The 14,317-nt window shown below is 42.0% G+C and overlaps 1 protein-coding gene across 1 annotated transcript; it reads right to left on the reverse strand.

The window, feature by feature from the left end:
* Positions 1 to 1,220: 1,220 nt before the first annotated feature.
* Positions 1,221 to 6,961, reverse strand: xrcc2 (X-ray repair complementing defective repair in Chinese hamster cells 2). Its single transcript, XM_061240227.1, has 3 exons — positions 6,686 to 6,961; positions 3,720 to 3,801; positions 1,221 to 2,419 (listed from the first exon to the last, which is right to left on the reverse strand). Exons 1-3 carry the CDS (start codon positions 6,725 to 6,727, stop codon positions 1,695 to 1,697), a joined length of 849 nt encoding a protein of 282 aa, XP_061096211.1. The 5' UTR covers positions 6,728 to 6,961; the 3' UTR covers positions 1,221 to 1,694.
* Between the last annotated feature and the right edge of the window lie 7,356 nt (positions 6,962 to 14,317).

Here is a 14,317-nt window from a genome sequence, read left to right on the forward strand (position 1 = left end):
ATTTAGGGTTCTCTCAATGCCAAGTTGTCCAGGTCCCAAGACAGCAACAGTTTGACTATTGGTACAATGTTCTTACTTTGAAATATTGCATTTTCTTTATGCTAGACATAATTGGAGGCATGTTGTTCAGTTCCATTTCGACTCATCTGTTTCCACGTACTCTCCCATGAATCCTATTTTGCCCACTTTCTTCCTTATTACTGGAGTCGTGAACACTGACCTTACAGTAGCTGAGGCTAAAGAGGCCTGCAGTTCTTTGGATGTTCTTGTGGGATCATTTGTGACTTCCTGGATGAGTTGTTACTGTGGAAAATTTTGGCGGGCAGGCCATTCCTGGGAAGAGTAACCACTATTCCAATTTGGAGACAATGGCTCTCACTGTGGTTTGTTGTCCCAGAGGCTTTCCAGACTGATATCCTTTTACAACACATTTTCTTCTTCTTTCCTTTGATCACAGCATAGTGCACTTATAGAAACTTTGTAGTGAGTGCACTCTGATGGTAAGGTTCAATATGAGTGTGGTTTAGATTCAAGAGGGGTGTGTTCAATCAGGTGAATCAAATTAAATTTGGTTAATTGGTTGATTGAGCACCTAAGGGGGCAATTGCTTTTTTATCATAGGGTGACATGGGTGGTGATTACTATTTTATTTATAAAATGTGTTTTTAAATAGTGGCCAATAGATAGACCCATATAGATAATAAGGCACACAAAGCTAACAAGATTGGGGCAGGGACTGATCTAATCTCTCCCACTAACAGTAATGGTGAGTAGGACCTGACCACTAATAATTAATATTTTCTGTGGAAAATCCATCATATTTGTATGGAGAACACTTGGTTCACCACTCAGAAAAGAACATATGTACTTTACAAAATCTTTATCCTGTATGAAAAATATATAGCAAAGATATGTAGCAAAAAGAACCCCAGACCATTCTTAGGCTTATAGCCTAATTTGATCTAATTATAAAGAAAATTAGGCCAACAAAACTATTTTGACTATAAATCATAAAAAAAAAATCAAATTGGCAGTTAGCTTTTAAACAATAAAATATTGTAATACTAGTGACAAGAATTGAATAAGTCCTTTACAGTAACATTTGAAAAAGCTTATTTCCCATTGCCATTGCCATTGTTAGTATTTTATATTGAAATGTCTTATCCATTTTTATCTTATTGTCTTTATTACCCAACTCCTAGAAGTTGTCAAAGAAGCTGTTTACTTTGGAATGCTTTCTCCTTTATTTATTCTAAAAACTCAAACCTAGCAAGGGTCAACTTTTTGAGAAATAATGTATTTCTGAACAAAGTCTTTCTAAGAACAAAATGATCTTCAAAAGACTACACTAAAACATAACTGAATGAAAATTAACTATGAAACCAACAAGGGGTAGAACAATGGTACTTCTCATAACATTATCATTCCTCATTCCAGTCTCATTTAAAAAAGTGTAGCACAGAATATAAGTTGAAAAGAATGTATTATTATATATTAAACCAGTACTAAGTTAATTAACTGAGGAAGAATATTTCAACAGTGCAGCAAGAAAGCACCACACAGACTACGTTTCTGCAAGAAACAAACGACTCTGCACTTCATTCTCCCGTAGAATCCAGGGTGGCAGCCAGAGCAGTAGTTGACATACCCAGCCAAACAGACACTGAAAACATCTATTCCACATTGAGTAGATGTTACAGAAACTGGATTCCCCCGTCTGTCACGTGGAAAGAGCACCTTCCCGCGCTCTTCGTCCTCGAGCAGGAGGACGCCACGGAAAAGATCCGCTTTCCGTCCGCCGCGTCGTCCTTGGAGAAGTACAACCTGTGCGTGACAATGCCCTGCCACGCCCTGCACAGGTACACCTTGCTGAGGTCCGCGCGGGCCGGCGCCTGGCGCCCGCGGGACAAGGACCCCACCGGGCCCTCGGACTCGTACTTCCTCATGACGGCCTGCACGGTGGCGAAGACCATGGCGCCTCGCTCCCTCAGCAGCCTCTCCAGGACCTTGGTGCACTTCCTGAGGTTGGCCTCCTGCAGCGCCAGGCTCTCCCCGCCGTTGGCCCGGTCCACCCAGTAGAAGGCTGAGACGCTGTCCAGGACCAGGGCCGAGAGGGAGGGCCGGCTGCAGAACATGCCCTCCAGGTAGTGCAGGGTGAGCAGGAGCTGGGCTCCGCTGCCGCAGTGGACCACGTAGAGCCGGGCCAGGCTGGCCCGTACCGCGTCCTCCGAGCCGGCGGGCAGGCGGCGCTCCAGAACGGCCACCAGACGCAGGGTGTCCAGGTGGTAGTCCGTGTCCACGAACGCCACCTCCGCCTCCAGACCCCCGCTGGCCTCCGGGAGGATGCAGCGGGCCACCAGGTGGTACAGCGCCTCGGTCTTGCCCGTCCCCTCCCCGCCGTGGAACTCCACCACATCTCCTGTTCGATCCGGGGAAAAAAACGCGGTTAGAGCAGGGGTGCGCAACTCCGGTCCTGGTTTTCGTTCCGACCAATTTGGTTTTAGTTTGCAGACAGATCTTTAAACGACACTGGTTTGCTCCTGTACTTGAGCACAGTAAAATCATTCTTATAAAACACAATCTGACTGGTTAATAGCAGTGATAAAATAACTATATACCACGGCCATATACCAATTCTTGGTTTATAGTTCTATTTCAATTATCGTTCCGTGGTGAAGCAGTCATTCAAGTCCGAATAAAAGGCTGTTACAATGTTGCCCAGGATTTGTAAGCAAGCAAGGACCTAGAGCAAGAGACTGCCTCCTCTTCCACATAATTCAGAAACGACCCGATGCGGGTCTTGATTTGCGAGAGACATTTGTGTCCGTAAGCGGGCAGAAGTGCAGGTCAATGAAACTGAAAAGCAGTGCAGCGCTTTCTCCAGAAAAGAAAATGAGTTTGGATAGTTTTTCAGTGTTTGCACAACGGGAACATACAAATAAACATCAAAAACTCTTGGCTACCAAGCATGTTTGGCAGAACAACATTAGACTTTACAAATGTTGCATAGCAACCACCTGGCACTAGCTGGATTAACAGGTAACTATTTTCTTGTAAATTGACATTGTTAATAAAAAAACGCTTTTGTGTCTATAATATCTATATCCTCATATTTGATATGATTGAGCTAATTAAATAATTACGAGAAGTTTACATAAAATCCTGTAAGAACCCGCCCTTGGTGTGCACCCCAGGGTCCACACTGGGCCTAATTAATACCCTTTACATATGGTCCTAAATATGCCTTCATGTGCTGGAATATGGGCCTAAAATTTGTCTCCTGACATTTACTGCAGATCACCCTTAATTGCAGTGTGCCATAATAATTTAACCGAGTACCCTCCGAGTACCCTCTGTGCACGTACTGTGAGAATTATTCTAATGTCCCTTAATCAGTTGGCTTGACTGAGCGGTCAGCATACTGTTATAGAGATCTGAATTACACATCCATTAACTGTCAGTTACCCACTTGTAAATCCTTGTGGGGTCTGAGGTGCTAATAAGAAGCTCTTTATTAAGACAATGTTTCAGTTTGACATATTTATATATCATGCTCACCAGTATAATAGGTAGAACTACTTCTGCCAGAGGAACAAAATCTTTTACCCCCTAATGTGGGTTCCACTGTCTGATTAACAGGGCTTATACTTCAGCAGTCAGAATTGGTTCCACTTAAATTAAAGTCACTCAAGTAATCTCTTGTCAATGCAGAAACTGACCGTTAACAGGACCACTGTCTTTGGGGAATAGAAGAGGCTCGATATTCTCCAGCGATCGCCTTCCTTCAAGTCTTGCAAGCAACTGTAAGCAAAGAGGAGGCACGTTTGATTACACTGCAAGTTTATTTGACCACAAAGTAAATGACTTATTCATGATCACATTGACATCCAGGGGTGGGCAATGAGTACTATGTCTGGATGACAGGTAAACATATTTCCTTATTTATTTAAATCCAATCATGTAATGTCACATTTTTGCAACATTTATTTCTAAGCCCATGAATTACAGATGATGACCTTTTTTGTGTCTCTATAACAGACCTTATAAAAATAGTCTAATCTAGTGAACCAGCATTGGCACAAAACCAATTAGCTAACTGAGCGAGGTAAATTGGCGGATGAAAAACCTGCATAAACACTGACCCTTTGGGAATGGAACTGCCCACCACTTTTACAGATTATGCACAATAATATATATATGTATTTTTTTTTTTTAATGAAAGAACTAGTCAAAATAAATTATATGATATACTATTCTGCGGAGAATACCATTGAAGTTGTACTTCCCACTGCTGGAGGATTTGGTATAGATCTGCGATGATGTTCACAATGTCATTAACAAGGCAATTTAAGAATAGTTTTCCCCATGAATCAGTAGAGATGGTAAACTGGCTCATTACACCAACCTGATAATATGCCTGCTTGTGACTTTACAAGTACGCTACTGACTGCACCTAACAGAACACACAGCTAACATCATTACTGGCTGTACACACAGCTGTGTGTACACCTACAAATGACGGAGTAATATCATGGGAAAATATAGCTTTGCAGAGAGAAACAAAGCACTGCTTAGATGGAATTACTGTAAACTAACTACTATTATGCCGTGTGATTACAGGGTGAGAGGGAAATTACATCACCAGGAATCAGAAAGATATGGTATGACTTTTTCATCAGAGGGAATTACATTACCTGGCTAGCAAGAAATCTGACAGTGTTTTTGACATAGGATATTTGTTATAAGGCTTGGTGACAAACTCACTTGATTGCCAGATATCAATAGATGGCTAACCTATCGACAGCAAATGGTGAGTGCTGGGAGCAAGGACGGAAGTGGAGTGTGGGAGAAGAGGTTGGGTTGGTTGTTGGTTGTTAGCAAGAAAGGTGCAAATTTAGTTTGGATTTATTTTTTATATGTTAGAACCGTGCCCTTTTAATGCTTTCAAATGGTATATCCCGTTACCATAGTGACTGAAAATTGCACTGTAAAAAGTAAATTAATGCAACAACAAAAAAACTCACACCAACCCAGCCATGGGGCCTGAGACTTAAGGGGTTAAATACAGACTAGTCAATGGAACAGGATATCAACTCAGAACCACCATTAATTACACCTTAATGCCTTTGCTTTTTATCACTGATGCAAAAAAGTCAGCATTAAACAGAAACAAGTCATATGTTGACAAAAAAAGAAAAAGGAAATACAGTCCCCTCCAAAAGTATTGGAACAGTAAGGCCAATTCCTTTGTTTTTGCAATACACTGAATACATTTGGGTTGAGATAAAAAGATAGAAGAGTTCAGAATTTCAGCTTTTATTTCCTGGTATTTACACCTAGATAAACTACTTAGAACATAGCACCTTTGTTATCAGACCACCCAATTTTTAGGTGAGCAAAAATATTGGAATAGAGTATTTAAGTAAATGAAAGTAAATAACACTTAATATTTGGTTGCATATCCCTTGGTTGCAGTAACTGCATCAAGCCTGCGACCCACTGACATCACCAAACTGTTACATTCTTCTTAATTTTTTGTGATGCTTTTCCAGGCTTTTACCGGAGCCTCTTTCAGTTGTTTGTTTCGAGGGTTTTTTCCCTTCAATCTCCTCGTCAGGAGGTGAAATGTGTGCTCAATCAGATTAAGGTCTGGTGATTGACTTGGTCAATCTAAAACCTTCCACGTCTTCCAAGTCTTCTACAAACTACAATCTACAATTGTTTGTGATGTTACTGACTGACGTTTTGGGTTTTTTTTTTTCTTCACTGCTCTCACAATGTTTCTGTCATAAACTGCTGTTGTTTTCCTCGGTCGACCTGTTCCATGTCTGTTGCTCTGTACGCCTTTTTTTTTTAAAGCACATTCCAAGTTGTTGTACAAGCTATCCCCAATGCTTGTGCAATGGATTTCCCCTTTTTTCTAAGCTTCAAAAAGGCTTGCTTTTCACCCAAAGACAGCTCTCTGGTCTTCATGTTGGTGAAGCATCCTTTATAACACAAATGGTATCTTCACAGGCAAAAACCAAGGCTAAAGGCTGAAATTCTGATCTGTGTTACATCTTTTGACTTCAAACTCAATTGTCTTCAGTGTATACCAAAAGCAATATTTTTGGAGGGGACTGCAGCTCCTCACTTTATAACTGCGTGTTATAACTATGTGTTGAGCCTCTTACGCAAACATTAGAACACAAACTGCTTGTGTTTTTTTTTTTTTTTTTTTCACAGCAGGGGGTCAAAAGGATCATGTTGAGCCAATCCATCAAAACAAGAGACAAACAATGCAGCTAGAAGCACACCTTCCATGTCCTTCCAAGGAACGGTAACAGACTACAAGTAACAGTTTAGTAAACAACCTAGTTGGTGTGTTAAAAGTTGGTGGACGTAATGGTCGCTATTAGGCTACTAACTTGCCTTGCCAACTTATCCACCTAACTTCATCACTTTAGCGTGCTAACAAGTTAGCCTGTTCATTTTCACAGTGAAACATTTTATTTTATTTACACGTCATATATAATCTATATGCTAATTGATCTCGCTTTCTGGCATGCGAATATACACCAAGTTTTTGACTGCAACTCCGATTTGACCGTGCATTGTCGTTCTGAGATGTAACGTTAGTTAACATTATATTAGCCAGCTAATCTTAAATCATAAGCACGTCATCCTACAAATATCGGAGGGCTACCTGTGCACCGGACTCTGCCGAACTTGAATGGCGATGGCTCATCTTGTGCTATCTAAGGTCACTCTGCCATCCATGTCGAGAACGCACACCAACCGTCCGAACCCTGATAAAAAGTTACGTTTTCTTTTGCATTGCTACTTCCTCCCTGTATGAATAACGTGGTTATTTTACCGTAATATATTGTGTACACGTGCACACTTCTGCGGATCTACTTTTCAATGTTGCCGACATTCAAGTTTGTCAAAGGAAGACCTTTGCTAACGAATATATAAACCGCTCTTTTAACACAAACACATCCGGATAAATACATATTTGCACTCTCAAATACAAGGCAATCTAACCACTCGGCTAGCAATTGTATGTAATGATATTGTATTTGGTTTGAAACCCTATCTAATGAAAGCTCACCACCTGGCGGTTGAACATCGTTTCGATTGAGTCTAATTGCATATTAGGCCTATTTCGTCTTATTTTGAAAAACTAAAAGCATTTAAACATGCCTGGTTACTGTGCTTGTACTGTCCCACACCACATTAAGACTAAATGTAGGTCTACAGCAAGAAAGTTTAAGGTACAGTGCTGGCTGTCATAAAACCAGCAAACTGTTTCATGAATGCCAGAACATACCATAAAGGACTATATCCCACCTGATAATAGTCTATTGAGAGGACTACAATCAGAGCCAACCCTGGCCATAGGAAGAACATGGCCCCAAAGTGCTTCAACATACACCCACCACTTAACTTGGGCAGCCAGTAGCATAGTGGTTAAGGTGCCTGAGTGGGACCCGCAAGGTCGGTGGTTTCATCCCCGGTATAGCCACAATCCGCACAGTCGTTGGGCAAATATTTGGTCACCCCTGGTCAAAAAGCCTTTTACAATTAATATCTTAGTTAACAGAAGCAAACCTGACTTCTAAATGGTACAGCGTTAAACATTAGGCCCCCAGTTAGTACTTGTAAATGCTTCCTTGCATGTATGGCATGTTTGAGATATCTTCACAGATTTTCAATAATTTTCAACTCTGGGGACTGTGGTGGCCATTCCAAAATCATCTGTCTTTCCTGGAGGTATTTTATGGCTGATTTTGAGGTTTGCTTTGGATCTTTGTCTTGCAGGAATATCTAACTCTCTTCAACTTCAATGTCTGGACTGACCTTTCATTTCTTGATATTTGGTGGAATCCATTCTTCCTTCCACTCGCACAATATTTCCTGCGCCCTCAGCTGCCACACAACGTCAAAGCATAATGGATCCACCTCCATGCTGCACAGTTGGCAAAGTGTTCTTTTCTACAAAGGCTTCACCCTTTTTCCCCCAAACATACCTTCTTTGGTGATGGCGAAAAAGTTCAATTTTTGTTTTGTTAGTCCAAAGCACATTGTTACAAAAGGCTTCAGGCTTCTCAATGTTTTCTTTTGCATACTTCAGATGCTTAATTTTGTGTTCAGGTCATTATTTCTGGCTTCTTGGTTGAAATTCATTCATTCTGAAATCCTTGGACAACTATTTAGAGGAACCCATGGTTGTTACAACCAGACATAACAGCCACTGCAGTTGGATACTTCAGAAGGAATGGAGTTACTTCAGAATAAAAGGTTCAGCCCTGGGATTCACCTGACTCATTGAAGCTTTAACAAGTAAATCACCTGGATCTGGGCCTCAGTAATCTTTTTAAAAATAACAAAGAATAATCCAAAAGGGTTCCCAAAATTTGGCACAGGGCTCTCTTCTTTTTTTTATAACAGTAGAAATAAACAGTAAAAAGTGAAAATAAAAAGCAATCTTGCTTTAAAATCTGCAGAAAGGTCCCATGTTTAACTCTGTACCATTGATTTTGATCATATACAGATTAATTGTAATAGACATTTAAACCAGGGGGCCCAAATTTTTGCACCCCACTGTACATAGGCTTACATTGGCATTGAAATGTATAGGCTGTACAGTACTGTGTAAAAGTCTTAGCCACCTGTATAGCATTCTGTACAGATAAGATTCTTTCAAATAATTCAATGAAAGGTCCTAAATAAACGTACTATACATTTTACATTACATTTTAGTAATTTGGCAGAATAGTTCAAAACCGAATCAAATCAATATTTTTTGTGACCATCCTTCGGTGTTAAATCTGCATCACTTCTCTGCGATAGCCAACACTGTCCTGCAGTTGTATAAAACAATCAGCAGGGAGGTTGTTCCAAGCATGTTGGAGAACTTGCCACAGTTATTCTGCAGACTTTGGTTGGGTCCTTGCTTCTGATCTCAGACAGCCTTGATAATGTAAAAGGTAGTCAATTGCTTACAGTAATATGTAACTTTTTTAAATTAAATACAAAAATGTCTCTGTAAAATTAAATCTTTTGGAAAATGAATATTTGGGAATCTATTGCATTACTGTACATTACTGTACATTTATTGGTAATTATGTTCCAGTATGCCTTCTGTTAAAGATAACTTTCCAGACTATACTGTAACTCTTTGGTCAGTATGATGGATCTCTTTTAGTTCATCTTTTCTTGAGCATGTGATGCCTGGCAGCTTTTGCTGAAATTCACAAATCGTAACATTAAACATCATAACAAGTGGATTGGCTGATTGTCAAGTGAAACAGTTAACCATTCCGTGGGACTGTTACCTGAATTAGACAACAATGTTAATTTAAAACACAGAATATTTTCCGAAGGATATGCAACATTTAGTGTGTGCACCGACTACAGTGAATGAATATACTGCAGCATTGTGCAGCTTCAAACACCCTTGGGCCTCGTTGTTACTATGGAGACAGCATTCCCCTTACATCCGGGAATGAGTCCAGCACAAAGGTTTTACAGGATAGCTTTTACAGAACACTCCGCCTCTTCCTCTCTGTCCTGCGTATGGCTGTGTCTCAAATTGCACACTCGTGCACCTGTGCACTCGTGTTCTTATGCGCTTAACTTACAAGTGCACCAACAAGTCAACTATTTAGAATGCAAGAGCACGAATCTGTCAATTTCAGACACACTTGTACTAAAACGTCATGACTCTTCTGACTATAATGTGACATGCATCCGACTAGCAGCAGTGACTGACATCTGAAGTGAAGTTAGCTAGAATTTGTGGTGAACATATGTTGGTACATATTTAGGTTATTAATAAATTTAAAAGGGGAAAGGCTTGCCAGTATTTATATTAAGGTTAAGGTGCAATAGGTAATTTTGGACTCCCACCGGTCAACATTGTTCATTGACAGTGCTAACCACTGCACCATCCGTGCCGCCTTAATAGCTTGAAATAGACCTTGAAATAGCTGTACAATATTTTGTTACAGAGTGACGGTCCGTCAACTGTATATTTTGAAACCCAAATTTAAAGATTCGTTCAGCCTCCACAGGCCGCTTGGCACCTCCCCCTCTCCAAACCTCACGCTCACGACTACTGTCTGTTCTGGCTCCACGGTGGTGGAACAAACTCCCCATTGAGGTCAGAACTGTACAATCTCATTACATTACATTTACATTATTGGCATTTGGCAGACGCTCTTATCCAGAGCGACGTACAACAAAGTGCATACCCATAACCAGGGATAAGTTCGCTGAAAGACCCTAGAGGTAAGTACAATTTCAACTGCTACCTGTACAACAAAGATAAGGACAAGGGCCATTTTTTTTTTTTTTGAACAAACAAACAAACAAACAGAGCAAAAGTCACCAAAGTTAACTATCCAAACACTGCTTACCTAGCCAACTAAAAATACCGATACACAAAGCAAGTCACAGAGACAACAATTAAGGTTCACAGGGAGGTAGGGAGGGATGGGGAGAGGTGCTGCTTGAAGAGGTGTGTCTTCAGCTTGCGCTTGAAGGTGGAGAGAGATTCTATAGTTCTGACCTCAACGGGGAGTTCGTTCCACCACCGTGGAGCCAGAACAGACAGTAGTCGTGAGCGTGAGGTGGAGGTTCTGAGAGGGGGAGGTGCCAAGCGGCCTGTGGAGGCTGAACGAAGAGGTCTGGCAGGGGTGTAGGGTCTGATGATTTTTTGCAGATAAGCTGGGGAAGTCCCTTTAACTGCTTGGAAGGCTAGCACCAATGTTTTGAATTTGATGCGAGCCATGACAGGCAGCCAGTGGAGGGAAGTAAGCAGGGGGGTGACATGTGAGTATTTGGGAAGGTTGAAGACCAGACGAGCTGCTGCATTCTGGATGAGTTGGAGGGGTCTGATGGCGGACGCTGGGAGGCCAGCCAAGAGGGAATTGCAGTAGTCCAGGCGGGACAGAACCATCGCTTGGACCAGGAGCTGGGTCGAGTAGGGGGTGAGAAAGGGGCGGATTCTCCGTATGTTGTATAGGAAGAACCTGCAAGACCGGGTCACCGCCGCAATGTTCTCGGAAAGGGACAGTCTGCTGTCCATCACCACGCCGAGGTTCCTTGCACTGGGTGACGGCGTGAGTGTGGTATCCCCGAGGGAAATGGAGAGATCCAGATGGGGAGAGGTATTAGCAGGGATGAATATCATTTCAGTTTTACCTGGGTTGAGCTTTAGATGGTGGTTGTCCATCCAGCTCTGGATGTCCCTCAGGCAAGCAGAGATACGGGCTGAAACCTGCGTATCAGACGGCGGGAACGAGACGAAGAGTTGGGTATCGTCCGCATAGCAGTGGTAGGATAGCCCATGTGCAGTGATCACAGGGCCAAGGGAGCGAGTGTAGAGAGAAAAAAGAAGCGGGCCAAGGACTGAGCCCTGGGGAACTCCTGTGGCGAGGGGCCGAGGTGTCGATACCGAACCAGCCCAGGCAACCTGGAAGGAGCGACCAGAGAGGTAGGACTCAATCCAGTCCAGGGCTGTGCCACAGATGCCTGTTGCTGACAGGGCAGACAGGAGGATGGAGTGATCCACAGTGTCGAAGGCAGCAGAGAGATCTAGAAGAATGAGGACAGAGGAGAGGGAGGCTGCTCGAGCGGCATGAAGTGACTCACTGACGGAGAGGAGTGCAGTCTCTGTCGAGTGGCCCGATCTGAAGCCAGACTGATGGGGGTCTAGCAGGTTGTTGTTAGAAAAGAAGGAAGAAAGTTGAGTAGAAGCGGCTCGTTCTATAGTTTTAGAAAGGAAAGGAAGAAGAGATACCGGGCGGTAGTTCTGGATGATGGAGGGATCCAGGGTAGGCTTTTTTAGCAGCGGAGTGATGTGGGCTCTCTTGGAGGACGCCGGAAAACAGCCGGAAGACAGGGAGGAGTTGACAAGGGAGGTGACAAATGGGAGAATGTCAGGTGTGATAGTTTGGAGAAGAGAAGAGGGGATAGGGTCAAGGGCACAGGTTGTAGGGCGGTGGCAGAGCAGGAGTTGAGAAACATCAGAGTCTGTAAGGGGGGAGAAAGTGGAAAAGGAAGGGATGGGCCTTAGGGGGGGGAAGGGCACAGTGAGGGGGGCGGTGGTTGTAAAGGATCTGCGGATGACTGCGACCTTCTCGTCGAAGAAATCAGCAAAGTCATCAGCAGCGAAGGAGGACTGAGGAGGAGGAGGCGGTGCGTTGAGGAGAGAGGAGAAAATGGAGAAAAGTTTCCGGGGGTTAGAAGCAGAGTTCTGAATTTGCGTTTGATAGTATTTTGCTTTGGCGGCAGTGACATCGGAAGAGAATGCCGCCAGGAGAGACTGGTAAGTCATGAGGTCGGAAGCGTCTCTGGATTTCCCCCACTTCCTCTCCGCTGCGCGGAGGCTGGCCCTGGAGGTACGGAGGGTGTCAGAATCTCTCCCCACCTTCAAGCGCAAACTGAAGACGCACCTCTTCAAGCAGCACCTCTCCCCATCCCTCCCTACCTCCCTGTGATCCTTAATTGTTGTCTTTGTGATTTACGTAGCGTTTCGGTATTTTTAGTTGGCTAGATAAGCATTATTTGGATAGTTTAATTTTGGTCACTTTTGCTTTGTTGTTTGTTTATTTGTTGTTTTGAAAAAATAATAATAATAAGGGCCCTGGTCCTTATCTTTGTTGTACGGGTAGCAATTGAAATTGTACTTCCCTCTAGGGTCTTTCAGCGCACTTAGCCCTGGTTATGGGTATGCACTTTGTTGTACGTCGCTCTGGATAAGAGCGTCTGCCAAATGGCAATAATGTAATGTAATGTATAAACACAGGCAGAGGGTGAGTCAACATGTGAGTGAACCTTTTTCAATGATAGGAAGGGATTTACAATGGTCTTGTAACAATGTCTTGACACTGAAATCATACCTATTGTACCTTTAAACCAGCAAGCAGGGTTGAAGGGAGCCAAGCAGTCCAGCAGGGCAGAGTCGCCAAATCCCATCTTTGAGATCTCCTGAAGTATCACCTGACATAAGAATCGCTTTTGTTAAGGGAAACACATCAACATTTACGGGGCAAAAAGTTGTTTTTGCTTATTGCAGCGCCCTTAAGCTAACGTCATCTCCAGTCAGTGACATTAGCTAGCATATGTAATTTTATGCCCTCATTAGCTGAAGCATAGGCTGGAGCAATTTCTAGACTAAAGAAATCTTTCAAATAAATGATGACATTTGGACATTTGTTTGTATGTGAAAAAGGAATGCTTTTCATAAAGTGTTTATAGTCTAAATAAATCAGTGTAAATTTAAAAAGCAAATTGCTACAGCTAAGTTGTTAGCAACTCGTTAACAACATCACGCACAGTGCTGTATCTTGCTGTATTTTCAGTTACCATTCACGTGCGTTGCCGATAGCTATTATTCTTTCCTGTAATAAATTATATATTTTTTTTACTTAGCCTAATACGGTTGTATATATCGCTGTCTCTTTATTCTTGTCATAGTGGCTGGCTAATGGTAGCATTAACTAGCTTGAGAACCCTTCTCACAGTACCGCTAGCTGTTAGCTTTTAGCTCACAAAATAATTATTTTGGTTGGAAAGCGGCATCAGAATTCAGTGGACCCAAGAGAGAAATTAGTCTGAATAATAACATCCAAATATTAAACGCCATCTTAAATCCCAGAATATGACAGAGACGGTTATGTGAATAGCCCATTCATTTTTCCCATAGAGAAATTATGCTTTGATCCGGAAATCCATATAGGGACAACGGTTTTGCTTTGGGTTACAACAGACTTCCAAGGCCTATTGATTGCATATTTAAAACTCCAATTTATTTTCTGCTGTGGGCTCTGAAAAGGCAATGTAAGATGGAACGGAAAGTGTGCTCTAAAGCTGACTTGAATTTTCAGTCCTCCCAAGTACAAGAAAACGTCCGAAGAATTCAATGTGTACTTGCCAGGTTTCTACTTCGATCAATCAATCACACTTTATTTATAAAGCACATTTCTTCAATGTGCTGTACAAACATTTAAGACACGACAGAAATAAAATCAAGACAAAAATGACAAAAATGAGGGCAAACAGCTGTGTATAAAATCAGAATTAGGCTACTAATAAATAAAGTGTGTATAAAAGGTCGATCAGGGAGGGTAAGAGCAAGGCTAAAACCAGGTAAAAGCCAAGCGAAGAGAAATAAAATAAATAACATAGGGCCCAATAATGCATAAATATAAATCAATAATAATAAAAGTCGTAGTAGTAATAATACAAATAAATAAAAAGAATAATAATTATATAAAAATACGTGTATATGTACATAAAATAAAATGAAATATGGATAAAAGCAGTG

This window comes from Conger conger, chromosome 4, assembly GCF_963514075.1.
Source record: "Conger conger chromosome 4, fConCon1.1, whole genome shotgun sequence".
In the NCBI taxonomy this organism is placed as follows: Eukaryota; Metazoa; Chordata; class Actinopteri; order Anguilliformes; family Congridae; genus Conger; species Conger conger.